This window comes from Lissotriton vulgaris, chromosome 7, assembly GCF_964263255.1.
Source record: "Lissotriton vulgaris chromosome 7, aLisVul1.2, whole genome shotgun sequence".
Classification (NCBI taxonomy): Eukaryota; Metazoa; Chordata; class Amphibia; order Caudata; family Salamandridae; genus Lissotriton; species Lissotriton vulgaris.
In genome coordinates, this window is record NC_141695.1 from 1,539,310,665 (window position 1) to 1,539,338,395 (window position 27,731).

At 49.5% G+C, this 27,731-nt stretch overlaps 1 protein-coding gene across 1 annotated transcript in view; it reads left to right on the plus strand.

Annotated features, from left to right (window-relative positions):
* The window catches only part of LOC147705957 (protein-glutamine gamma-glutamyltransferase E-like), a 160,493-nt gene that overhangs the window by 11,029 nt on the left and 121,733 nt on the right, over positions 1-27,731 (plus strand). The window contains exon 2 of the mRNA XM_086932421.1: positions 14,315-14,539. Within this exon, the coding sequence (XP_086788547.1) occupies positions 14,315-14,539 (225 nt within the window). The remainder of the gene's footprint in view (positions 1-14,314; positions 14,540-27,731) is intronic.

Sequence of the window (27,731 nt, forward strand, 5' to 3'; positions counted from 1 at the left end):
AGACACGAGTTATGTAACATCCGAAATAAACGCAGACACCGTGGGATGAATGGTAAACAAAGATTTAATTGAACATGTCAGCGTAGGTATCGAACGACCCCAGCCACAGCAGGTGACAGCTAGACTCTACCTCCTCGGCGCTCGCCTTGGAACCCTGGTCATGGTGACATTCTAAGTGATGTCACCGCCAGCAGTTCCATTACACGCTGAGCTGCCAGGGAGGAGGGGGGAAAACGGGTGGGAGATACCACACATCCCCCTTCCCTACTGAATGAGACATCAGAAATGAAACATTATAAAACAGGTGTACAACAAAGGGTTACATCATCACATATTGCTCCAAACCTCTGGGCGGTCTGGTCACTCTCTGGCTTGTCCTACCACCCGGGTGCGAGACCGCCCCCTGTTCCCTGGGAGGGGAACCCATACTCTTCTCAGAATTGTTCTCACGCCCCCCTTCCCTACAGGAATCCTGTCCGGGGGGATGGTACCTCACAACTCTTCCCAGGTTCCAGATCTTTCATTCCTGGGTCTTCACGGCATTCCTAAACAATGTAGTAATCTTAGTGGGCCTACTGTACTAAGACCAACTTGCCCTGCCAGTGGGTGTCCTGACCTTAATATCGTCTCCGACTTTGAACCCTGCCTCTTGTGTAGAGTGGAGTCTGTCAAACCTTTCTTTCCTCTCAACCACTGCTTCCCTCTGTCTCTCTAGTCCCTTCGCTTCTTTGGAAGGGTCTGACCATCCCTTGTTCCACCCCATCCAGCCTGGTGATAGTTTAGTGTTGGGTATTCTTGCTCGGAGCAACTCAAAAGGGGTGACACCTGTTGTTTGGTGGGGGTAAACCTGTATGCTTCTACCTGTCTCCATACTTCTTCCTTCCAGCTCATGCCGCTGGTTTTGGCCAACTGAATGCTTTCTTTGAGAGTCTTATTGAAGCGCTCGACCATGCCATTGGTCTCAGGGTGGTACAAAGCACAACGTTTGTGTGTGATTCCCCTCTCCTCAAGGAACTCTTCCATCTCTTTCGAACACAGTTGCATCCATTGTCCGTGAGTAGACTTCTGGGTAGACCTTCTCTACTGAATAACTCTCGAAGGAACTCTAAGACGGTCTTCGTTGTGATTTCGCTTACCAACTTCACTTCCAGCCATCTGGAGTACAGATCCATGAGCACCAGAATGTACCGCGTGCGCACTTCTCCCGTCAGCGGGCCCACAATGTCCAGCGCCAGCTGTTTCCAAGGTCCTGATGGGGGTGGCCTACACACCATTGGAGGTGTGAGTTGTTTCAGTACTTTGTCGCTGATGCTGCACGGGATGCAGTCTCTTACTTTCCTTTCAATGGCGAGGTCCATGCGCGGCCACCAATAGTATTCTCTCAATCTTTGTTTGGTCTTGGTGATACCTAAGTGGCCATCATGAGCCATATCCACCAGATTCTCTCTCACAGCCGCGGGAGGTACTAACCTTGTTCCCCTGAACAGATATTCGTCGAGCACAGACAGCTCATCTTTTACCATCCAGAATGGCCGTAGAGCGTTGTCCCGCTTATCTTCAGGTTTCCATCTGCTTTTCACTTTTTTGCAAACCACATCCAAAACCTCTTCTGACTTTAGTGCTTCTTTCCATGTCTCTTCGCCTATGGCTTTTTGTACTATTGCACACTCTTTTTCCTCTTGGTAGTCTTCAAATTCCTCTTCCACTTTTCCCTTCGATTCGTCCCCATCATTTTCCCACACCAAGCAGGCTGGGTGCTTCTGCGAGTGCATTCTTCACGTCTTCAAACTCACTTTGGCACACGTCACACCATTCGAACACTGTGGTTTTTTTTAGTAGCTGTCGCATTGTAAATGTCCTTCCTACAAAGTTCCTTATGAATTTGCTGTAGAATTCCAGCATTCCCATGAAGGACTTGAGTTCGTCCTTGCTCTTTGGGGGCACCATGTTCGTAATGGTGTTCTGGAGCTCTGCTTTCGGACGGATCCCCTCTGCTGTTACCTTGTGTCCCAAAAAATGTAGTTCTTGCAGCCAAACACACACTTTTCCCTTCTCACAGTTAATCCTTGCGACCTAAACCTGGTCAGGACTTGTCTCAACCTCTTGTTGTGTTCCTCATGTTCTTTAGCGAATGCTAGCACATCATCCTTGTAGCATAAAATACCAGGGATCTCTCTCAAGATGTTCCCCATGAATCTGTGGAACACGGCTGCCGCAGATACTGATGCACTGCAGCATGTGTTCTACCTGCTTAGCAACTATTAAAACTTCCCTCAGTGGTGGGTCATCTTTCAACCATAACTCCTCACGTACGCGCTCCGTCCTACACGCTAACACAAACTGGTCCCTGATCCTCTCCTCATTAGCACCTCCAAACTTACATGTTGCCGCAAGTTTTCGTAGATCAAACACAAAATCTTCTACAGACTCCCCTTCCTTCTGTACCCTTTTTCCAAAATGGTACCTCTCCATTATAGTGCTAGTCTTGGGAAGGTAGTGCAAATCTAATTTTTTAAGACTGATTTCTACCTCATTCAGGCCTCTCGCTTCCTGTGCCCCCAGTTCTGGTAGATAATCCAACATCTCTTCCCCCTCCGCCCCTAGGTAATATGCTAATAGGGCTACCTTTCTTTCTAACCCTAGAATGGGGCCACACACAGTTGCATAGTTCAAAAATACTTTCTTCCACTTTTTCCACTGTATAGTAGGCTCACCTGGGCTAGTCAGAAAGAATGGTGGTGGAGTCACACTTTGCATAATGATGTTAATATTACGTGCCTACTCTAAATAAGCGGAACGTGTTTTCTTGAGATACAACCAGGGTTAGGAGTGGGAGCCAGGTTACATTTCCATAGTGGGAAATTCAACTATGGTGAGAAGTTAGGAGCAGTTCTTCCTTTTCAGAATAAATCCGACCAATTTCACATACACTTTTTAAGGGTGCAATTGACTTTCAAATCGCTAGGTGGCGCTGTTACGCTAAAGACAGCTCCCCATGATATGTGAAGTCCTTGCTGGTTGTACTGTTGTCTACAATTCTTGAGGAACACCTCACAGTCTCTCTCTCTCTGACAACACAATTTTCCTCCCCTTTTAAAAGTCAGATGTGGTTTTCCTCAATAATCCCTTCCAGCATCGATATGCTTTGCAACCAAATTAACGAAGGAAATAAAAGGGTTTTGTGGAGAGTAGCAGCTTTGCCATTCGTCACAGAGAAGGTGAGGTTACTCCGCAGATGCGCCGTATATTTTTTTCCAAGTTCTTTGCAGCCACACACTACTGCCCTTCCTTCTCTCTTACTCATGAAGGGGGATTTGGGGGGCAGCCGAGCCTCGAGGTCTGCCCCCCGGGCAGGTTTGGGAGGGGGAAGGGGTTTCATGGGCGCGGCCATTTTGCCGCCGGATGGGCTGCCTGGGAGAGCCCAAAGGCAGCCCAAATCCTACTGAATAAGCCCAATTAACGGCTTCTTATCGGGTCTCCGTTTCCGCCCAGCCACCATTTTAGGTATTGTAACCTGGTGGCTGGGTGTGTAGTTCTGTAGCTTGTCGTGTGAGGTGATTTAGCTGTTCGCTGTGTCGGTTATTGTAGGTTGGTGCTAGGATGTCGGGAGCTGAGGATATTCGTGTACTCGAGGCCATCCGCCTGCTGAGTGAAGCAGGATGGAGGATGGACCTCTTGGTGGGGCCGCGGGAGGCGCGGCCGGTGCGGCAGGCGTCGTTCGGGGTGGCGGCGGCTGTTCTGGCCTGCTCGCCACCGAGGAAATCTCAAAAATTGCAGGTGAGTCTCCGGGGCCGCGCCGATGTCAGGAGCGCGGCCCCGGATGACGGAGGGTCGCGTGCGAGGCGCGTTGCCAGGGGCGCCTCGCCGCGTTTCCAAGGGGCGGAAGGGGGCGGGGAAGCGGGCGGGCGGCGGGATATTGATGCCGAGCGGGCGCGCGTGGAGTCGCGCGGCCGCCCGGGTGTTGGCGGGGGGGCTGTGAGGCGGAGCGGGCCCTCAGTAGAGAGCGGGAGGCGCGAGGGGGGGGTGGGGGACAAAGAAGAAGGAGCGGGGGCGGGGCGGGAGGGGAGGGGGGAAAGGCAAGGACGGGGAAGATGCTTAGGGGAAGACCAGGCCATGAGGAGGCGTTTGGAGAGCCCCTCGCCGGCCCGGCTGGGGGCGGGGGAGAGGGGTAGGAGCGAGGCTAAGAGAGGAGGGAAAGGGGGAGGGGCGGGGGCCGCAGGCAAGGGGGGGGGCCAGGTGGGGAAGGCTGTGGGGGGACTGGGGAGTGACCAAGGGCATAGGGGGGGTCCCCGATTCTTTTGGAGTCAGAAGAGAGCGAAAGGGAGTGGGAGGGGCTAGATGTGTTTTCGTCATGGGAGGAAGGGATCAGGGAGGCCCGCATGGTGGCAGAAAGGAGGGAGACGGTGGTGGAGGAGGCAGGGCCTTCAAGGCAGGCAGAGGTGGTTTATGGGCGGGTAGGCAGCGGGGAGCGGGCGGGGGAAGAAGCCGTGGGAGACACGGGGGCAGGTGTAGGGGGGCTCTGTTGGAGCGAAGACAAGGAGGGGGGGGGGCAGGGGAGAGCTGGGGAAGTGGCGCTGGGCAGACGAGGCGGAGCAGTGGCAGGGGACCAGCACACCAGCAATACCTTTTTTATTACAGGGAGGTAGTCGGCGCGGGGAACCAGACTTGGCACGGCTTGGGGCGGCCCAGCGACGCCAAGGAGAAGGGAAGGCGGAGCCTCCGGCGGCGAGCCTGGAGACCACGCGGGATCGCGGCGCGACTGGCTCAAGAAGGCCCCAGGCGGGCTCGCCGGTCCCAGCACCCACAGGGCCCAAGCGGCTTGGGGAACAGCAGCATACCTGGAGCAACGCCAAAGAGGACTATTTTACTTTGTGCAAGGGCAGAGGCGGAGAGAGGGCCTCTGGCAGGTTTAGGTCGGCGCCGCCGGTGGCGCGCCGGAAATATAGATGGGGTGGTGTGGAGTTGGTGGAAGGAGAGGATAGTGCAGAGGAAGGTGAAGTGAGAGGGGGGCCGGGCGGACGGGGGTCCGGTAATGGTGTTGGTTCTTTGTTACAGGTGTCACGGGGCCTGGGTGCTGCGGCGGCCCGGACACAGTCGAGAGGTAGATCGGTGGACAGGAGAGTCGAGGAGCGACGAGGGGATACGTTGCTTGCAGGTAAAAGCGGGATGGCGCCGCGGATGGTGTCGGTGGGGGTGGGGGGAGAAGGGGAGGTGGGGGCGGGTGGTAGATTATGCAAAGGGAGGTATGTGGTGGACCGGGGTGTGGGGACGGATGTGGCTGCGCTGGGGGGTTTGGGCGGGGACACTTCGGGGTTGCCGGAGGGGAAGGTGGAGAAACCGGATGTAGGGGGCAAAGCAGACAGCGCGGCAGCGGACAGCGCAGCAGCGGACAGCGCAGCAGCGGGCGGCGCGCCAGCAGCAGGGGAGGGCGCGAAAAAACCTGACAGCAAAGAGTTAAAGTTTAAACGACTTCCGTATATGGGTGTCACGAAGCCGCTAGGGGCGCATTTGATGGCAGTTACTAAAGAAAAGATATGGAAGGGAGAGTATGTGGAAATGTTAAAGCTCTTACATAGGGAGGTGCGGTCGAAGGAAGGGTCAAAAGAGGAGGAGTACGAGCTACAGAAGCGCCCGAGGGTGCCGCTTACAATCGAAAACTGGACGGCGGCATTTCTGATTTTCGCGAGTGTGTATTGCGAGAAATTCCCAGAGAGGTCGGTGTCCCTGTTTAAGTACATGGACGTTATCAGGAAGGCTCAGATTACTGGGGGGGGGTATGCGTGGGCGCAGTACGACGAGGAGTTCAGGGCGAGAATGGCGTGGGACACGGAGGCACAGTGGGGCGAACTGGATTCCGATTTGTGGCAGCACACGATGGGTCTGGCGGGATCGGGCAAAACTATCTTCACCGCCAGCGGGCTCCCGATCATATATCAGCCCTTTCAAGGGCGCCCCACCCGTGGAGGGGTGGGGGCGGGAGCCAAGAGCCAGCCTGGGACCGCGGGGCCCTGCTGGGATTTTAATAGAGGGGCGTGTGCTAGGGAGCACTGCCGTTTTCGACACGAATGCTCAGCGTGCGGGAGGTATGGGCACCCGGCGACGCGATGCTGGGGCCCGACCGGGCAGCAGTATGGAGGCGCACACACGGCGGCGGGAGCAACACGGCCCGGGGGCGGGCAGCAGTCTGGGGGCGGTCGGGGTGGAAAGGGACCTGGGCCGAAGGGCTCATACGCCGGTTAGAGTGGATAAGTTGACGGCAGCCCTACGCAATTACCCAGACGCGGGGGCTGCGGAACGTCTACGGAGCGGGTTTCGAGACGGTTTTCGGCTGGGTTACGAGGGTCCGCGGGTGCGTCGGTGGGCGGACAATTTGAGGTCGGCGAGGGAGCACCCGGAGGTGATACAGGCTAAACTAGAGAAGGAAGTCCAAGAGGGGCGCATGGCGGGGCCTTTTGAGGACTGGCCAATGACGGACTTGATAGTGTCCCCTATAGGTGTGGTGCCCAAGAAAGAGGCAGGACAGTTCCGGCTCATACAACATTTGTCGTGGCCAGACGGAGGGTCTGTTAATGATTTTATCAGCGAGAGCGAGGCCACAGTGGTGTACTCCTCGGTGGAGGCGGCAATGGCTTTGGTGGTGAAGGAGGGTAGAGGCGCAGTGATGGCAAAATGTGACATCAAGTCGGCTTTCCGGCTACTGCCTGTTCACCCAGACGACTGGGGCCTACTGGGGATCCAGTTTCACGGCCGCTGGTATGTGGACAAGGCGTTACCGATGGGCTGCTCGATGTCCTGCGCGCTCTTTGAATGTTTCAGCACGTTCCTGCAGTGGTTCTTTACGGAATGCACGGGTCACCAAGGAGTCACGCACTACCTGGATGACTTTTTCTTGGTCGGGGCGCCGGACTCCACGAACTGCCAGGTAGCTCTGGACAGGTTTCAGGAGATCATGGTGGACCTGGGGGTGCCGTTGGCACCGGAGAAGACAGTGGGGCCAGGCACGGCGCTGTCCTTCTTGGGCATTGAGATAGACTCACAAAGGATGGAGGCACGGCTGCCGGCGGACAAGAAGCAACAGATGCTGGGGCTGCTGCAGATGATGGTGGCCAGGAATAAGGTGACGGTGTTGGATGTCCAAGTGCTGCTGGGGCACCTCAACTTCGCGTGCAGGGTGGTGCGGGTCGGTAGGACGTTTTGCAGGCGCCTCGGCCGGGCTTTGGCGGGGAGGAGGCCTCCACATCATCGCGTGCGCGTGTCGGCGGGGGTGCGGGAGGATTTGCGGATGTGGCGTTTTTTCCTGCACCAGTTCAACGGATTGCCCTTACAGCGGGACGTGGACTTGGTGTGGGATGTGCAGATCTTCTCGGACGCTGCGGGTAGCGAAGGTTTCGGGCTCTACTGGAACGGGAAGTGGTGCGCAGAGAGGTGGCCCCCGGAGTGGTCGGGAGGCGGAAGGAGCATTGCGTTTCTGGAGCTCTTCCCTTTGATTGTGGCGATCTGGCTGTGGGGAGAAGTGCTGGCGCATCGGCGAGTGACGTTCAATGTGGACAATATGGCAGTGGTGCAGGTGGTAAATCGCCAGTCCGCCAGGGATGAGCAAGTGCTGAAGCTGCTGCGGGTGTTTGTGCTGGGCTGTTTGCGGCATGATATTGCTTTTCGCGCGGTACATGTCCCAGGAGTTGACAATGACATTGCGGACGCTCTATCTCGTTCGCAGTGGGGGAGATTCCGTGGGTTAGCCAAGGACGCGGAACGGGACCCGACTCCGCTGCCGGCGCAGATGTGGGACATAGGCAACACCGGATGTTGCAGCTGGTTCTAGGATCCTTGGCAGAGTCAACCAGAACAGCGTATGTGGCAGCCTGGGGGGAGTTTGTAGCGAATGGGGCGTGGTGGCGGCCGCCCGGCAGGGACAGGCAGGAAGAGGTGGTGCAATATTTGCTGGAACTGATTGGAAGGGGGTTGTCGAGAGTGACGATAGCGGGTAAGCTGGCAGGGATCGGTTTCATGGGTAAGCTACTGTGGGGATACGCCCCGTCCGCAGGTGAATTGGGGTCCAGGATGTTGGAAGGTTGGGCGCGGGAATGCGGGCGGGGGGGGGAAGTGCGGCGGCCGGTGTCAGTGGAAATGTTAGGCAGAGTGGTGCTGATGCTGCCGCGTGTGTGCAAGGATGACAGGGAGGCATGCTTGTTTGGGACACTAATGGTGTGGATGTTTGCGGGGGCCTTTCGGGTGTCGGAGCTTTTGGGCTCCAAGGCTGAGCGGGGCGTGGATTGGGCTGAGGTCCGAGTGTCGCAGTCGGAAGTGCGATTGTGGTTACGAAAGTCCAAAACGGACCAGAGGAGTGTGGGGGCCTGGGTGACCATGGAGAAAAGGGGGAGGGCGGTGAGTGCCCGGTGCTTTGGGGCAGGAGATGGATGGCGGTGGGGGATGCGAATGGTCTGGTGTTTCGGCACGCGAATGGGAAGGGGGCGACGGGGCGTCAGCTGTTGGGAGTGTTGCGGAAGGCATTGGCGAGATTGGGAGTGGATGGGCGAAAATTTGGCACGCATTCTTTTCGAATTGGGGCGGCATCCGAGGCGCACCGTCAGGGACAGGGGAGGGGGGCCATCATGCGCTTGGGTAGGTGGACGTCAGATTGTTATCAACGCTACGTGCGCGGAGCTGACCCGGCGCGTGCGCGTGTTTTGGCATTGGGGGGACAGTGTTGATTGACATATGTTTCTCATTCCAGGTTCGGTGGCGGGACCCTCGTCCCGAGAGATGTTGATCTGGATTGTGGGTCACTCGTTTGTGAAGAGGGCGAAGCTGCAAGCGCAAGACAGCTATTTTGGGGATGGTTTGGGGTTCAATCCTGATTTGTTCAAGGTGTTTTGGGCAGGGAGGGGGGGGATGAGATGGAAAGAGTTGGTTACCACCCTGAATGGTTTAGTGTGCGGGGGGCGGTGCCCCGACGTGTTGGTCCTCCATTTGGGGGAGAACGATTTGGTGCGGGAGACAGGTTTGGTGCTGATGAGGGCGATGCAGCGGGATCTGGCAGAGCTGCGCAGGTGTTGGTCGGGGTGTACGGTGGTGTGGACCGAGTTGGTCCCGCGCAGAGTGTGGCGAGGAGCGGTGAAGCCGCAGGCAGTGGACAAGGCGAGGCGGAAGGTCAACGTGGAGATGGTTCGCTTTTGTCGTCATGTGGGTTTCACGCGCATATGGCACAGAGACATTAAATATGATGCGCCGGAGATGTTTAGAGGTGATGGAGTACATTTGTCCCGGATGGGAATGGATCTATACCTGTTGGAGCTTCGGGAGGTGTTGGCGAAGTTGTTGGGGGTACGACGGGAGTAAGGTGTTGGTGACGGGCAGCGAAGTGAAAGGGCGGGGGTGGGGGGGCAGGGAAAGGGGGGATGAGGTGTAACCACCTACCCCACTTTCCCTGGGTGGCGGAGTTTGGGTTGATGTTGGCCAAGTTTGGCTGGAGTTCGGGTCTTTATATTGATGTTTGGGGATTTGGGGAGCGGGAGCGGGGAAAGGGAAAACAGTTGTGGAGTTACATTAGAGGGGTTAGTTACAGTTGCAATAAGGCAGATAGGTCTGCAGGTTTTACAAGGTTTGGAGTTAAGATGTAGGGGAGAAAATGATACATGACGATGTTATGGAATTTGTATATCTGGATATGCAGGGTGGGGGGATTGTATCATGTGGGGATCGTAGGGGTGGAGGGAGACACAAACCTAAGGGGTCAGGTAACTAGATGTCTAGAGAGGTTTCGTTTTGTGAGGCGGTTGCCAGGGGTTAATACATGTGATTTGCACCTGTTTCAAATAAAGCGGCCTTTTACACACAAAATGGTAGTCGGTCTTGATTGCCCCCTTCATCCCTCCCAAGGGGGATTTGGGGGGCAGCCGAGCCTCGAGGTCTGCCCCCCGGGCAGGTTTGGGAGGGGGAAGGGGTTTCATGGGCGCGGCCATTTTGCCGCCGGATGGGCTGCCTGGGAGAGCCCAAAGGCAGCCCAAATCCTACTGAATAAGCCCAATTAACGGCTTCTTATCGGGCCTCCGTTTCCGCCCAGCCACCATTTTAGGTATTGTAACCTGGTGGCTGGGTGTGTAGTTCTGTAGCTTGTCCCACCCGCCCACCCTTAAGTGAGGGTTTCGGGGGGGTGGAGTTTGGCGGCGGTTAATATCGGGCAGGTGGCATGTGTTTGGGACAGGTGCACAGGGAAAAATTTTGCTGTATGGTTTTGTCGCTTGGAGCAGGTGCAGGCGGAGTTTGGGTTGATGTTGGCCAAGTTTGGCTGGAGTTCGGGTCTTTATATTGATGTTTGGGGATTTGGGGAGCGGGAGCGGGGAAAGGGAAAACAGTTGTGGAGTTACATTAGAGGGGTTAGTTACAGTTGCAATAAGGCAGATAGGTCTGCAGGTTTTACAAGGTTTGGAGTTAAGATGTAGGGGAGAAAATGATACATGACGATGTTATGGAATTTGTATATCTGGATATGCAGGGTGGGGGGATTGTATCATGTGGGGATCGTAGGGGTGGAGGGAGACACAAACCTAAGGGGTCAGGTAACTAGATGTCTAGAGAGGTTTAGTTTTGTGAGGCGGTTGCCAGGGGTTAATACATGTGATGTGCACCTGTTTCAAATAAAGCGGCCTTTTACACACAAAATGGTAGTCGGTCTTGTTTGCCCCCTTCATCCCTCCCAATTCCTTTGGGCAATACAATCACCAAGGCGCCGCTCCCACTCCGTTCACCTCCTCAATCGCTTTGCCTCATGACCCCGACAGAGTTCAGCAAGAGTCTGTCGTCCGTCACAGAGATACGTGCCTGAGAGTCTTTTACACATTCATTCCGCTAAGGGTTGCGCTGTGACTCACCGTCGATTTTTTTCACTCGCAGAGTTCCACAGTCGCTAAATGATGAACCACAAACCTCAGATCGCCGCTCTCCTAAATTCACAACGTCCACCTTCCACGAATTGGGCTGCTAATAACGGCTGTTTTTCAGAGGTGACAGTTGGTTCCTTTATTCTTATCAACCTTGCGCTGCACTGACACTCTTCTGTTTTTTCACCTCGAGGGATCGTAACTCCTACTTCTTAAGTACATCTGTTTTCCTTCACTGAGTACACGATCCCCTTTCCTGCACTTCACTTCAAATTCCTTCATTTCTTTTCTTTGCGTGTTGAAGTCGCTCACTCTTGAAGACTCTCTCAGGGAGGGAAGCCTCGGAGGTGACAGGAGGGTTGGGACTGCTGCGTTCCCTCATTGGCTGAAGTTAGGTCAGAAAATGAGGAGAGGCAGCAGTCCATACCTCATCACAGAGTAGGACAGAGTTAGAGAGACTGCTGACTGACCCCACACACTCTGTAACAAGGTGTCAGTGATAGGCACTCGACCCTGAGCACTTCAGTGCTTAAAACTAAAGCACCCAGGTACGAGGCTGTCACTGAAGCTCTCCCTCATCACCGCAAAGCTCAGAGTAGGCAGCCAGAAGCCTGTACATTCAGTGCACGTTTAGCTCCTGGCTGATTTACCTGAAAATAAAGACAGTCTGTCAAGCTGACATATGCTCAGCCTGACAGACACTCTTTATGTCCAAAAGGTGAGGGTTCATGGCCCCTCCCTCCCTTAAGGATGGGACGCTGCTGGCTCACACTGCAGAGAGGATAAGGCGGATTTCCTCCACATGGTTTGGGTTGACAGATGTTCAGCGACTACTTGAGATAAGTGATGGTTGCCTTGACAAGGGTGTTGACAGTGAGGGTGGCTTGCTCTTTGACACATTACATATTAGGATTCCATCCAAAACCTAAAAATAGTAACTATCATTATAGATTTGTTGAATTAACATTATTATTAGCAAAACAGAAAAATAATGCTGTGACTGGGGGAAACAGCCTTTACTACACAGGCTGAGCCGCATGTGCCATTTCCACACAAGAGGAACAGTGCTTGCCTAAACAACACATCTGCCTTAAATCAGGCGTGTGTGTGGTTAAGGTAGACAGCAGTCTAGATGGGCAGGCAGAGGAACAGGTGGGGTCAGTTTTAGGGCTGGGGTAAGGGTAGTTTTTTTGGCAGGGGCAACATTTTAGGCCTCAGGGCAGAGGGAGGGATGGGGTAGTTTTAAAAGCAGGATGGGGTTGGTTTTAGGGCTTATGGGGTTAGGGGTAGTTTGACGGGCAGGGCGGGTTGGTTTTAGATTTCAGGATGGGGGGGTCAGAGTCGTTTTTGGCAGGGGCAAAGATTCAGGGCTCAGGGTGGAGGGTGGGGTAGTTTTAAATGCGAGGCTGGGATTTAGGGCTAAGGGGAGAGGGGAAGGGGCAGTTTTCATAGGTGGGGGCAGTTTTAGGCCACACCCAGGGCATTTAGTTAGGTTGGGTTCGTTTTTTGGGCAGAAAGCAGGATTTTATGGCTCAGGGCGTGGAGGTCAGGGAAGATTTCTTTGCAGTGTGCAGGGTTTTAGGGCTTAAGGCAGGGGGGTCATGGTAGTTTTGCAGGTTTAGTGTTAGGACTCAGGGTAAGGAGTCAGTGTCATTTTAAGGGCTGGGGCGGGGTGGATTACAGGGCTGGGGTATCAAGTGTTAGGCCACATGGCAGGGTTCTGGGGTCTGCAATTAGCCATGCATATTCCTTTAGTTATCATGATTTTAAAATGAAATTCATTGTAAAGGCATGCATGGTAAAGACTCAGTCGTAGTTCAGACTGTATTTTTTAGGCATCCGTGGTTGCATCATACAACCAGTAATTGCAGACACAGTGGATCTACAAGAAAGTGCTGCAGCACTGCATCACAAGCCCTTGCAGCACTTTCAGAGCACAGGAATGGGACATATCTACAATGATATGTTGCATTCCTGTGCTCTCACCTGCGCTGGCGCAGAAACAGCTGCCATGAGCCGGCGCAGGCACCCTTGCACCATGGTGCAAGGATGCTTGCACCATGGGGAGATTGCTTTTGTGAAGGAAGGGACCCTTCCTGCACAAAAGCAATCACTGCAGGCATTTTACTCTTTGAAAGCATGCTGTAGAATGCAGCACGCATTGGAAGAGGAAAAACCCAGGAGAAATGAAAACATTTTTCCTCATTTTGCTTGGCTACGCCACCCCTAAGGTGGCGCACAAACTGACGCATTTCCAGGTTTAGGATTTCTCGTAAATCTGGAAAATGCCTCAGTGGACATGGGTGTTGCGTGGGAACACCCACAGCAACACCCATGTCCCGCCCCTAACACGCAAAGTGTTGCGTGAACAGGGGCGTTATTTACAAGCACAGGTTAAGTCACGCAGGGTGACTTTACCTGTGCTTGTAAATATCCCTTGGCAGTCTGCGCCACCGGTGCGTCACACAACGTGATGCACCGGCGGCACATGGGGCTTGTAAATCTGCCCCAGGGTCCCTAAATTTGCATTGTGAAAAAAAACCACACACGTGAGTGGATAATAGCTGAGGAAATTAAGATGAAAATGGTTCATAATGATGGCTGATTGCAGGAGGACATGCAAGAATGGCTTGGAATGACTGGTAAACTGAAGAGGAAAATACGACAGCCTCAGTATGTATTTTACAACTCTAAGACTGCACGTACTCATTTTGATGCTGTAAACTGTACTTACTGAAATATATACTACAACTCTTTTTTATAAGTGGAATGAATACATGCTTGAAGTTGCTCCTGTGGCAGTGCTTGTTATTGAAATAAAGCAACAAACGTGTTAAAAAAAAACGATGCCAGTCTTCCAAAATCTTCATATTCTTGAGAGTGAAGGAAGTACAACGCACCTGATATCTGCAGTGTTGTACCATGGCTCTGTATCCCGATGGTACCTTAACGTTTCAACTTCACATATTTTTAGCCTGTATTTTAAACTCAGTATTAACACTACTAAGAACACTCAATTTTAGTGTTTCCAATGCATTCATTTATACTTTTGTTATGTGTTAATGTGATCAATGTGGAAAGGTCTTGAAAAGTGATAGGCCTATATAATGACAGAGTATGGTCTAGAGAACAGTGGGCCCGATTCACAGAACTAACTTAAGACAAAATCCTAAACTTACTACTTTTGGTATTCACAGAAGTTAGGATTTTGTCTTAAGTTTGTCTTAAGACAGACTTAAGACAGACTTAAGACAAAATCCTAACTTAAGTCTGCTTAAGTCTGTCTTAAGACGAACTTAAGACAAAAGCCTAACTTCTGTGAATAGCAAAAGAAGTAAGTTTAGGATTTTGTCTTAAGTTAGTTCTGGGAATCGGGCCCACATTTAGAATCCAGGTCTGGATGAGAAATAATGTGTACTTTTTGATTTTTTCAGAAAAAATTCTACAAACTCAAGAGATTAAAATCTCTGCTCCCACCTCCGAGCGCGAAGAAGCCTGGAGTGCTAACATACTACCCGTTGGGTTAACAGATAAGAAGACTGTTACCATCTACACTCCTTCAAACGCCATCATTGGGTGCTACACACTGATACTGAAAGTAGCAGGGAACACCTTTGAAATAGGGAACTTCTCTCTGCTTTTCAATCCATGGGCAACTGGTAAGAAAAACTACTGCCTGCTATTTATCTGCCCTAAGCTTACAATCATTCATTTAGTCTCTAAATGATAAAAGTGCACTGCTGTAATAAGGGAGACGTCACTGTGGTGTTGGCCTCAGTCGGACCGACTAAAACAAGCAGGATACATTTCTAATTGAGTTTGCTCTTGCTGCATTTGATTAAATCTAATGCTAGAAAAACAAGCACGACGAGGTCAATCAGTACGTTTTTTAAAAGACTGTACTTCTTCATGGATTGGTGTGTTTCTGTGTATGTGTTGTGTTAATGTGTATGTCTGTGTGAGTGAGCAAATAAGGGAAACATTTGGGGGCAGATTTATGTCGGACTTGCGCCGCCGTTGCTTCACGCAACAGCGGCGTAAACGTGGCGCATCCCTGCGACCCATTTGCAACTCCAGCAATGCGCCACCTTTACGGCACAGATGCGTCAATCATCTGTGCCGTTTTTGCCCCATGGTGCGGGGGGGATGCGCCAGTTATTGTAAATCTGCCCCTAAGGGTTTTACTGATCTAATGACGGGATAGAACATACATCTAGTGAGTGACTAATTGTTGTATCAATGTGTATGTCTTTGTGAGTGAGTAAATAAGGGAACAATTTAGGGTTTTACTGATCTAATGACCGCATAGAACGTTCATCTAGTGAGTGACTAATTGACTGCTAATTAATTGGCATTAGAGTGCATAGATGGATTCATGGGTAAGTGCAATGAGAAATCATAAGTACTGGTCCAGATTTGCACCTTCAGTAAGAAGTCTTGAAGAGAAGAGAAGAGAAGAGAAGAGAAGAGAAGAGAAGAGAAGAGAAGAGAAGAGAAGAGAAGAGAAGAGAAGAGAAGAGAAGAGGAGAGGGGTTGGGAGGGGAGACAAGGAGATGGGAGGGGAAGGTAGGAGAAGGAAGGAAGGGAAGGGAGCGAAGGAAAGGGAAGGGAAGGGAAAAGAAGGGGAGAGGAGGGGGCAAGGGGAGGGGAGAGGAGGGGATGAAAGGGGTGGCGAGTAGAAAAGAAGAGATGATTTGCAAAGAAAAGCAGTGCATCCTGATAATTGCATCATCACTCAGAAATGTTGAATGTGCGCCAAAATACGGACATTACCCATTATCCTTGACAGTGATTTCAAATATATATCTACACTAAAACATCCTTAATATATGTTTAGACAGGTTGTATTGCTCATGTTCATATTTGCTCCATTACTCATTAACTATTAATGAATGCTTAGTTTTCTTGATCCCTGTGCAATTCATTTTATATATTCAAGAAATTCTCTTCCTTAATTCTTTAAAAAAATATATATATTTGCTTTTTAAAGTGCATAAACATAACAGGCATGTCATATCATCCCCCATACCCCGCCACCCCTCCACCCTCCTCCCACCTCCTGCCAGACCCGCATTCCCACTAGTAACACGAAAAATCTATAAAATGGTTCCCCACAAGTCTCTATAGTGCAAAGTTTGTGTGGTGGCCTACCCGCATGCAACATGGATAACAGATAATTCCCTCCTCCTCGTTTCACAGTCCCCCCTCTAGGCCATGATATTGTCTCCACTTCCCCCATACTCTAGTGAACTTCTTGGGGTATCCCCAAGCTTTGTATGTGACCCTCTCTGCTGCCATATACATATCCATGCCCCTTCTCCAGTCTCCTATTCAAGGAGGTATGGGAGCGCCCCACGCCCGGGCCACGTCTCTCTTAGCCACCACTAATGCTAGTGCTACAAAATCAGGAGTGGGCGATTCAGATTGACATCATTGGTTATTCCCAGCAGCACCAGTTTGGGCTCCACCGGTAGAGCCTTACTCAGTTTCCTCAGTATCTTAGCCCAGTATTCCTGAATTATATGGCACTCCCAGATAGTATGATAAAAGTCCCCCTTAGCATGACCACATCTCAGACAGTTAGTGTCGCTAGCTCGCCCCAAACAATGCAGCCGTAGTCTATCGTAATATACCCTATGGAGAATTTTATATTGAATAAGCCGGAGACAGGACTTAATTGCAACTTCCCTAGTATGCATCAGGGCTGTCTCCCAGTCCACCGTGTCCATCTCCTCCAGGTTTTGTTCCCATGTTTCTCTAAGCTTCTCTAGTCCGTCAGGCATAATATTGATGAAAGTTTTATATGTCAGAGATACTATTTTGCATGGGATTTGCTCCTGTAGTAAGCGGCTCTCTGGCGGGGCATACTCTGGCAAGGGAGAGGAGAGCGCCTTCTCTGCCCTCCATGCATGGCTCAGTTGCGCATATTTCAGGTACTGAATGTGGTGCAATCCGTATTCCAGCCTCAGTGTCTGGAAGGACTTTAGGTCTCCCCTCTTTGGCAAGTCTCCTAATATAGAGATTCCAATGTCGTCCCACCCTTTAAACCCCCTCAGCTTATGCAGTTCCTTTAGCCATAAGCAGGACCATATCGTGGTCTGTTTCATTGGTTTGTGTGTCCAGCCAATCGTCTTAGTCGTTCTCTCCCAGACCTCCATAGTAACCCCCGTTGCTGGGTGCAGACTTTCTTCCCCTCTACCCCCATATATATAATGCAAACAGGTGCGATGCGCCATTGTCCCTCTCTCTAATTTATACGTGGGGTGATCTGCCGGAGCGTGAAGCCATTCGTTTATCGGTGATAAGTGTTCTGCCCAGTAATATGCTTTGATATTTGGCAAGGAGATCCCCCCATTGTATTGGTTCCTTTGCAGTGTATCTAGGGCTATCCTGGATTATCTCCCCAGCCAAAGCAATGACCGGAGCTTGGCATTTATATCTTTAAAAACCTGTCGGGAGAGGGGGAAATATTCATTTTGTAGGGCATAGAGAAAGTGCGGCAATGTTATCATTTTGAACATTGCGACGTGCCTAAAATCGTGAGGGGGAGAGTCTTCCATCTAGTGGCATCATTAACAAAGTTTATGAGCACTCGCTGAATGTTTCTCTGGTAGGAGAGTTTTCTATCCGTGGTTACATATATCTCTAGTTATGTAAACCCTTCGCCCGTGACCCGAAGGGCACCGGGCAAGAGGGGCCAAACCACTCCCTGCCTGGGGCTATATAAGATCGACTTGTGCCAATTTATCATATATCCCAAATAGGAGCCATAGAGGCACAGCCGGGTAAACAACACTGGGATTGTACTAGCTGGGTGAGTGACATACAAGAGGACGTCATCCACATAATGTGATATTTTCTCCTCGAATGTATCCGTCTGCTCAATTTTAAACCCTCTTATCTCTTTTTGCTGTCAAATTTCACAGGCCACTATCTCAATGGTAAGGGCGAATAGTAACGCGGATAGGGGACAGCCCTGTCGGGTCCCTCTCTGTATGGGGAAATCGTCTGATAACACCCTGTTTACTTTTACCCTGGCTCGCGGGTCTGTATAGAGGAGTCTCACCCAATTCCTGAACGTGGGACCAAAACCAAACTTGGTAACACTCCTTCAAGGAAGGGCTAATGTACTGCGTCAAACGTTTTTTCAGCGTCTAAGGACAGAAACATATGTGGTTCCTGGCGATCTCGCACCTCCATCAGCCAGTTATGGGTTCTCCTAAGATTTAACCTGATCGCCCTGTCTGGCAGTAAGCCTGTCTGATCCAAGTGGACCAGGTCGGAAAGTTCCCGGCGCAGTTGAAGAGCCAGAATCGTTGCCAGGAGTTTGACCTCCACATTCAGGAGAGAAATGGGGCGATAGGACGCCATTCCACGGGGGTTTACCCTGTTTATAGATAGGAATAATTGTGGCCATGCGAAGGTCAGGTGGTAGCATGCCCTCTTGAGCTGCCTCTGTGAACATGATCAATAGGTGGCCACTAAGTAGATCTGCATGCAGTTTTTTAAAAGAATTCAGCGGGAAATCCGTTTGGGCCTGGGGATTTCCCTGGTCGGAGTCTGGCTAGGGCCTCTTTGATCTCAGTGGTTGTAATATCTCCTTCAAGGCTTAGCTGGTCCTCTTCGGTTAAGATGGGGGTCTCAATGCTGTCCATGTACGGCAGTAAATCTTCTAGTGCACCCAGATCTCTAGCCTTGTAAAAATCCTCATAGTAGGTGGCGAATGCCTGGACTATTTGGGCATCGTTCCGCCTGGTTCGTCCCTGCCTATCAATCACCTGTTCTACCCAGCGGGCATCCTACTCACTACGGCTCAACCACGCCAGGAGCTTTCCAGACTTATCCCTTACATCATATAATCTATAAAGGGTCGCCTTTGCCTGTGTTTTGGCTTCATCCATCACTAGGGCCTTGTACTGTTGCTGTTTGTCCACTAGAAGTCGAAGTGTCTCTGTGTCTCGTTCTACCACATGCCTACGTTCTAGCTCCAGGATGTGAGTTTCCAGAGCATGCAGCTCTTCCTGCACTTTCCTTTTTTCCCACGCTATCCTATTTTGGGCCCTGTCACGCATAATGGTCTTAAAGGCTTCCCAGAGAACTACACCTGATTGGACTGATCCTATATGTTCTGTGAAGTATACCTTCGTATGTGCCCTGAGTCCCCGCTGCAGGTCCTAATTCTGGAGGTTCCACGCCATCATACGCCATCCCCTGCCCCCTGCCTTATGTCCCCCACCCAATCTCAACAGAAGGGGTGAATGATCTGAGATTCCTCGTGCTTGATACTCTGAATATCCTCAATGCTAAGGGCATGTCGGGGAAGGAAGACATAATCTAACCTAGAATACACCTTGTGTGCCCCCGAAAAATATGAGTATGTTTTGGCGTCCGGGTGTAACCATCACCAGACATCTGTTAGTCCGAGTGTGGAAATGGTCCAAGCTAGGGGGGACATTATGGAGTCATCAAGTCGGTCCCTTGACCTATCCATCTGAGAGGACATAACGTCATTAAAGTCCCCGCCCACCATGTGTAATGTGTCTGGTGTGTCCAGGAGGATATCAGCTAGACCAGTTAGGGTTCTAGCTTGAAGTTTCGGTGGTGCATATATTGAGACTATTGTGATCTTCCGGCGTCCCCAGGTTCCCGTTATCCCCACGTACGTTCCCTGTGAGTCCGTCCATGTCCAGGTAGCTACAAAGGGGGGGGATTTCTTAATTAGGATGGCAACCCCTCTGGGGCCTGTCGTGTATCCGGCATGGGCTAAAACTTTATACCGTCCTCTCGCCATAAACCTGCACTGCGTGCCCTGAAGGTGGGTCTCCTGTAGCAAGAAAATATCTGGATCTACCCTCTTCATGTTGGACAGGACCAGCCCCCTCTTTATTTTGTTGCCCAGGCCGTTCACGTTCCATGTAAGGATCTTGAAACAGCCACTTACTCGCGAAGCAGCCTGGGAGCTACCCACCTTTACAAGAGACATCAGTTGTAAAATGCTTGTGTGGTGTCAGGAGTCGGGTGTCTAGTATACAGGTGTATGGAATTATCCCATCTCTGGCATGCCTTAAAAATATAACTGTAATCCCCATCAAACATGTAACCATTCCCTCCCCCCCCTCCCTCCCCAAAAAACAGTTAAATTCCCCCCATCAATCTCCCCCCTTCCCACCTCCCTCCCCTCCGCTGTCCCATATCCGGCCAAATGGTAGAGAATGAGCTTTTCGAGTGATGGAGGTCTGTCGCCCACCCAGTCCCAAACTTTCAGAAGAAGAGAAGCCCACTCTAAACCTTTAAAGCGACAACATGTAAAGGGGTGAACAAGACCAAGCAAGAACGAAAAAGAATAAAGACCAGACAAACAAAACAAACAAGGAGGGGTGTCCAACTAGCGTGCTCCAAGCGAACGCTACAAATACTTGGTCAGCCATTTCGGTCCCTGCATCACGAGTTAGAGTCCAGGCGTTCCCCCTGAGTCGCCATGTTGTCTGTCTCTTGTGTTCCATCTCATTTATTTCAACCGCCAAAGGATGCAGTGACTGTCTGTTTGACTCCTCCCCCTCCGATGAAGAAAGTTGAGGATCTTCCTCCACATCTGAACATGATTTCTCTGTAAGGCAAAGGAACTGGGACCCCGTCGGCCCGTTAGAGTCGAGGGAACCATCACTCCGACGTCTCCTCCTTTCAGGTCCAGTTTTGGGGTATGGAGTAGCTCCTGGAAATCGCTCCCCATGCCTCTGCCGCGTCCTCTGTTTTTTTGGTGCACCTTTGGGCCTCCCTTAGGCCTCTCTGCAGCATCTGTCCTTTGGGCACCAGCAGTGGGTCGCGTCAACGAAGGTCGTTCCTCCAACCATTGCCACGCCTCTTCCAGGTTTTGAAAAAAGTGGGTCTTATCCTTGTATATCACTTTTAGTTTGGCCGGAAACAATAGCATGTACTAGATTTGGAGGGCTCTCAATTTAGCTTTTATCGAGCCGTAAGAGCATCAGCTGTTCCGGGCTGTAGTCCGGGAAAATCATTATTTGGGCATTGTCTAGGTGGATCTCCCCAAGTTTTCTAGTTTCCAGAGAATCATGTCTCTGTCTAAAAAATTCAAGAAATAAGCTATTACTGGCCAAGGTCTCGCTCCTGCCATTGATTTGGCCAGCAGCGCTCGATGAGCCCTTTCTATGATGAAGCAGTTAGAGAATTTATCCTTTGGGAAAGTGCGCAGTAACCAAGAGTGCAGGAACTCCGCCATATTTGTACCTTCGTTTCCCTCTATAAAACCCACAAAGTAGAGGTTGTTGTGCCTTGCCCTATTTTCTGCATCGTCCATCTTCCACAGCAGCTATTTATGAGATGATTGAAGCTCCGCCATACCTTTTCTCATATCTTGTATTGTATCCTCAGCCTCCCCAGCCTCGTTTCGGATTCTGTTACTCTTTCTGCCAAATTTCGAAGATCTTGGCGTAAGAGTGTTACTTCCGTGCCCACCGCTCCGATCTTATTCTCAAGGGCCTCATGGGAAGCCTGGATTGCGTGCATCAACAGGGCTGTGTCCGAACGAGTGGCCACAAATTCATCATCTGGTGGGGGGCCGACTTGGTATAGTGGTCCAGTAGTCCCTGCCTGGGAGATTTAGGGTCCTTTTCCTTCATCCTGCCCATATTGCGCCGTGAGGTACCACACACCTGCAGAGACTGTTCTGTCTTGGCATTGTCCAGCTCCGTTTATATATTCAAGTTTGAGCAATCTCTCAATAATATAGCCGTTTAACCACAGCCTAAGGCTACACAAGTTGTTAAAGGCCCTGAACCCAAGTTATAGGTCCACAGCCACTGGGCTTTAACAACCAGTATAGCCCAATGCAAAAGGGCTATAAGGCTTTTAGAACATTCTGCCCACTAAGGATAGAATGTTCTAAATCATAAAAGAAGAAACATGAAGATAAACATTGGAAAGTTGGAGATCCAGACTTACATCAGCCATTATAAGCCTGGAGCTAGATCAAAGGAGCTCTCAACATTCCTTTGTTCTAATCATCAATACATACCTGTTTTGTGCTACAATGGAATAATATTAAGTGTATGTGTGTGTGTGTGTGGGGGCGTGTGTGTGTGCATCTATATATATATTCACTGAAAAAAACAGAGGTTTCAGGAACGTTAAACATTATTGCTGGGAATTAGCATTTAAAAAACCTTAGTAATTCACGGGAAAAAAACAGGTTACAGGAACGTTATAGTTTGCCTGTTTTTTCACTCACTCAAAACCAGAGAGATTCAGCTGTTATAGTTAGCTGAGCAAACTATAACTTGTGCCCCCGCAATGCACTGCTGATGATGTCACATATTACATCACTCATGATATGATCGGTGTCATCACTGATGACATACCTAATGACATATCAAATTACATCACCAATGACATCACTGATGACATTATCCACATTATCTCTGATGGACCTAGGCGTTTTTATGAGTGCATGGGTGGTGTGTGATTGAAGAGATGAGTACATGTGTAGTGCCTGGTTGAGTGGATGAGTGCAAGCTCAGTGACTGAGAGAATGCATAAATTCATGGTTAGTGCCTGAGTGAATGCTTGAGTTGAAGAGTAGTGTTTCAGTGATTGGATGAGTGCAAGGGTAGTATCTGGGTGATAGGATGAATGCATACTAGTGCTTGGGTGATTGAATGAGTGCATACATAGTGCCTGAGAGAGTGCCTGAGTAATTAGATGATTGCATTAGTAGTGGTTTAGTGATTGGATTAGTGCATGGGTAGTGCCTTGGTGACTGGATGAGTGTATGGGTAGTGCCTCAGTGATAGAATGAGACCATGCGTAGTGCCTGAGAGAATGGTGTAGTGCAAGGATAGTGATTGAATTTTGATGAATGCATGAGTAGTGCCTGAGTGAATGCATGAGTGTAATAGGAGAGTCGGGGTGATTGGATGAATGCGATTGCTTGAGTGTATTTGTAGTGTCTGGTTGACTGGATGAGTGCATGGATAGTGCCTGAGAGAATGGAAGTGGGTATGTGCAATGTCTGAAAGAATGGATGATTGCAAGGATAGTGTTTGAATGATTGGATGAGTAAATGGGTTGTGCCTCAGTGAATGCATAAGTGCATGGGTAGTGTCTGAGAGAATGTATGTGTGTATGGGTAGTACATCAGTGAATGATTGAGTGCAAGGGTAGTGCCTGGCTCATTGGATGAGTGCATGGGTACTGCCTGGGTGATTGGATGAATGCATGGGTAGTGCCTGAGTGAATAGATGAGTGGAAGGCTAGTACCTAGGTGGTTTGGTGAGTGCATGGGTAGTGCCTGAGTAAAAGGTTGACTGTAATAGTGGTGCCTGGGTGATTAAATGACTGCACGACTAGTGTGTGTGTCATTGCATGAGTGCATACATAGGGCCTGGTTGATTGGATCACTGAATGGTAGTGCCTCAGTGAAAGCATGAGTGCAAAGGTAGTGCCGGGGTAATTGAATGAGTGCATGGGTAGTGCCTGATTGAATGGATTAGTGTAAGGGTAGTGCCTGGCTCATTGGATGAGTGCATGGGTTGTGTCTGGGTGATTGGATGAATGCATGGGTAGTGCCAGAGTGAAAGAATGAGTGCAAGGCTAGTGCCTGGGTGATTAGATGAGTGCATGGGTAGTGCCTGAGTGAATGGCCGAGTGTAATAGTAGAACCTGGTGATTGGATGAGTGCATGGGTAGTGCTGGAGTGAACGGGTGAGTCAAGGGTAGTACCTGTGTCATTGCATAAGTGCATGCATGAGTAGTGCCTGAGAGAATGGATGAGTGCATGGGTAGTATGTCAGTGAATTATTGAGTGCAAGAGTAGGGCCTGAGTGATTGGATGAGTGAATGAATAGCGCCTGGGTGATTTTATGAGTGCATGGGTAGTGTGTGAGTGATTGGATGAGTGCAAGCATAGTGCCTGAAAGAATGCATACGTTCATGGTTAGTGCCTGAGTGAATGCTTGAGTTGAAGAGAAGTGCTTCAGTGATTGGATGAGTGCAAGGGTAATGTCTGGGTGATTGGATGAATGCATGCATACTGCTTGGGCGTTTATATGAGTGCATACATAGTGCCTGAGAGAATGCATGAACGCATGAGTAAGGACTGATTATTTAGATGATTGCATGGGTAGTGGTTTAGTGATTGGATGAGTGCATGGGTAGTGTCTGGGTGACTGGATGGGGGCATGTGTATTGCCTGAGAGAATGGATGAGTGCATGGGTAGTGCCTTGGTGATAGAATGAGACCGTACATTGTGCCTGAGTGAATGGTTCAGTGCAAGGATAGTGCTTGAATGATTGGATGAATGCATGGGTAGTGCCTGACGAACTGGATGAGTGCAAGAGTAGTGTCTGCGTCATTGGATAACTACATGGGTAGTACATGAGAGAATGCAGGAATATTTGCATAGTGCCTGGGTGATTAGATGAGTGCATGTGTAGTGCCTTAATGATTGGAGGAGTTCATGGGTAGAGCCTGAGTGATTAGATGAGTGCATCGGAAGTGCCCCGATCACTGGGTAGTACCTGAGAGAATGCAGGAGTCTATGAATAGTGCCTGAGTGAATGGTTGAAGTCAAGGATAATGTGTGAGTGATAGGATGAGTGCATGGGTAGTACCTAAGTAAATGACCGAGTGCAAGAGTAGTGCCTGTGTGATTGGATGAGTGCAATAGTAGAGCCTTTTTTCTGACAGCTTCACTATTCACCGACTGTTCAGAATGCTGGGCCTAGCCAAATATAAAACAGCAACCCTTTCCATACCACTTATATAAGTCTCACCAGGTTCCCGAAGGCTTCAATGCGTGTGTCTGTGTCTTTTCCTAGTGATATGATACATAAAAATAAACCTATAGTAGAATACCTGTGTGTTCAGACCGCATGCTCTCTAAGTTTCTGTACAAGAAGGTGTATGCATTCCTTTCTACTCATAATACAGGGCATGTGGGTATTCAACAGTCCATTTGAGAGGTTCTGTGACACCTACATAGGTAAGACATTTCTCTCTCTGCGACCAAATGATGGCGCGGAACCGAGAAGATACGTGCACCTGTATGAGAAGCTACCAAATTTTTAAGATATGATCTTCAGATGCATAGAACATGTACAAGTAGACACATACCCGACTCACGAGAGCACGCAGAACTATAAACTTGACAGAGTGCATTTCCCATTGCCAGTTCCAGTTTCAACAGCTTTATTTGACAATTTGCAGTCATAAAAGTATTTACAAAAGTACAGAAAAGATTGTATATGTAAAACAGCTGTTGAGGGGAAGCTTACATTAAATAAATAAAAGGATAAAAAAGCTGCTTTGTTAACCTTATTTATACATTTCATGAATAGGAAATGGAAATGGAAATCTGTTCCCCAAGACAGACCCCCATTAGGGGCTCTTAGTTAAGTGTCTAGGCAAAAAATGTGTACACTTGACATAAAGAAATACAATCTCCTTAGTGCATTTCATAAAACAGTTAAAATATATACAAAAGGCACCATACTCTTATATACGAAAGACAAATCACTATACCTACTTACAATTGATTAATTTTAGGACATAATCAGTGGTACTTGTTTTCGAGGCCAGCACTACTCAATGATAGGCTGAATAGTTCGAAACATTTCTGACTTTTATTTTTTGATCTCACTCTGGGATATCAAGCAAGCCCTCAATACCCATGCCCAACCTAGAAATTTTGTTTTGGCTATTGCGATAGGTGGAGAGGTGTCAGTCCGCAGGATGCGTTCTGCTTCAGCTGCCCGTCTAGTGCCCAGCTGCCTACAAGTAGCCAGCCCCGACGTGGGGCAGCATAAGCATAACAAACAAAGAGAAGATGGGACAAAGATTCATTACAGGACCTGCATTCCGGGCAAGTAGTTACTGCATTAATAGACCATTTTACAGTGAATGATCTCACTGGAAGTGAGCCAACCCTGAAATGATAATACAATTTACGGTCCGTTGATTTTATGATTAGATCCCAGTAAATTTCCAACTTTGGAGTGGCTTTATGTTCCAGGAATCGGCATGTGAGGGTGAGTGGCTCACATTGCCCGGTGTTATCATCCCAGAACCATTCCTAATACTTGGCTTTCAGCACATCCTTAGTTGGAAAATGTGAATTTATTGGATCCACCCACATCGAAGCCAGGCCTATAATGAATAAGATGTCTCTAACAGCCCATAGCCATTTAATACGATGAGAGACGTCAGCCCGTCTATTTCTAGAAAACCTTGTGCATAGTCTGCAAGCTCTGGTGTAGTCCAGAGTCTCATCCAATAGAGGATAGGCCGAAGTTTGGCTACAGCAGCAATCGGTTTTATCCCTAAATCAATTAGTAAAGGGCTGGTAGGAGTGCTCTGTGGCAGTCTACAAATTTTCCTTAGAAACATATTTTCCGAAGTAGTTAAGGTTTCAAGGCTTTCACATCCCCAAAGTTCCGAGCTATATAAAGCTGAGCTAACAGCTTTCATGCTATACATTTCTAGAACTGGGCTGATGGGCTTAGTGTATGATAGGTTATATTCTTGGTGCAGGATCCCTGAAATCTGCCTATGTTTAAGAGAAGCTAATTCCACCTGGTGATCCCGCTTCATATTATCTTTGAAGTTCACCCCTAAATAGGTGAACTTCTTCACCAAATCCAATGGCCTATCATTCATACAAATTTCCCCTTTAAAGGTCTTATGAGCATTAAATGCCATTAGCTTTGTTTTTGGCGCATTGATCTCCAAGCCCCTCTGTGAACAAAAACCCTCAAAAGTTTTGAGGGCTCTCTGTAGCCCGCTAGGGGTCTTGGACAGGATCAATGTGTCATCGGCAAACATCAATAGAGGCACTTTGTCGCCAGATAGTGTGGGGGCATCGGATGGCATTGTGCTCATATAATCCACTATCCCATTGATGTAAAGTGTGAATAGCATAGGAGCCATAACGCAGCATTGTCTCAAACCTCCTTCAACTGGAAATACTCCAGTGACTTCTCCTTGCCCGCCCCATCTAATTTGTGCACTATTATCATCGTGTAGTCTGATAATCAGCTTCAAGAGCTCAGGTGGAAGCGCTAATTCTTGTAAGGTTAGCCATTGCTTCGTGCGGGGGACAAGATCGAATGCCGCCCTAAGATCTACAAATGCGACATACAGTCTTCCCCTACCTAATATCACAGTCTTCCAATGAATCAAAACAAATCAAAACACCTGGTTGATGGTGTTAATGAATGCACGAAATCCAGCTTGCAGGGGGGACAAGACCTCAAACTCCTCGATTCATTCCTGCACTCTATTAAGCACAAGTCTCCCAATTATTTTCTGGAGACAATCGATAATTCCCTGGACTTGATTCGTCCCCCTTCTTTTAAACAGGGATGATCTCCGCTTTCTTTAAGGAATCCGGTATAGGGGCTCCTTGGGCAATGGCATTGGACAGCAACAAGATGTACCGTCACCATCTGTCTTTATCATTTAAAAATAAAAATATGTCCCCAGGTATGCCATCAGGCCCTGGTGCCTTTCCGGCTAATACTGATTTAAGTGCAATCTCTACCTCGGCCTTAGTGAATGTCTTGTGCTGATATAGCTCACTTAAAATTTCCCCCTCTCCTTTTGGGACAGTTGAGGCATATTGACGTTTAAAATAATTCACCAAGTCAAATTAAGAGACATGATTCTGCGGAAACTCAGCCTGGCCCCCCTTCAACCATTCATAGACGTCCCACAATTGTTTGGGTTTTTCATGGCACAAGCATCCCTTAACTCGTGCCATCTTTTTTCATCCCAAAGTTTCTTAGCTTTTGACTGGGTGTCCCTATAAAATGACCTTGCTTCACGGACCTCTATGGGGA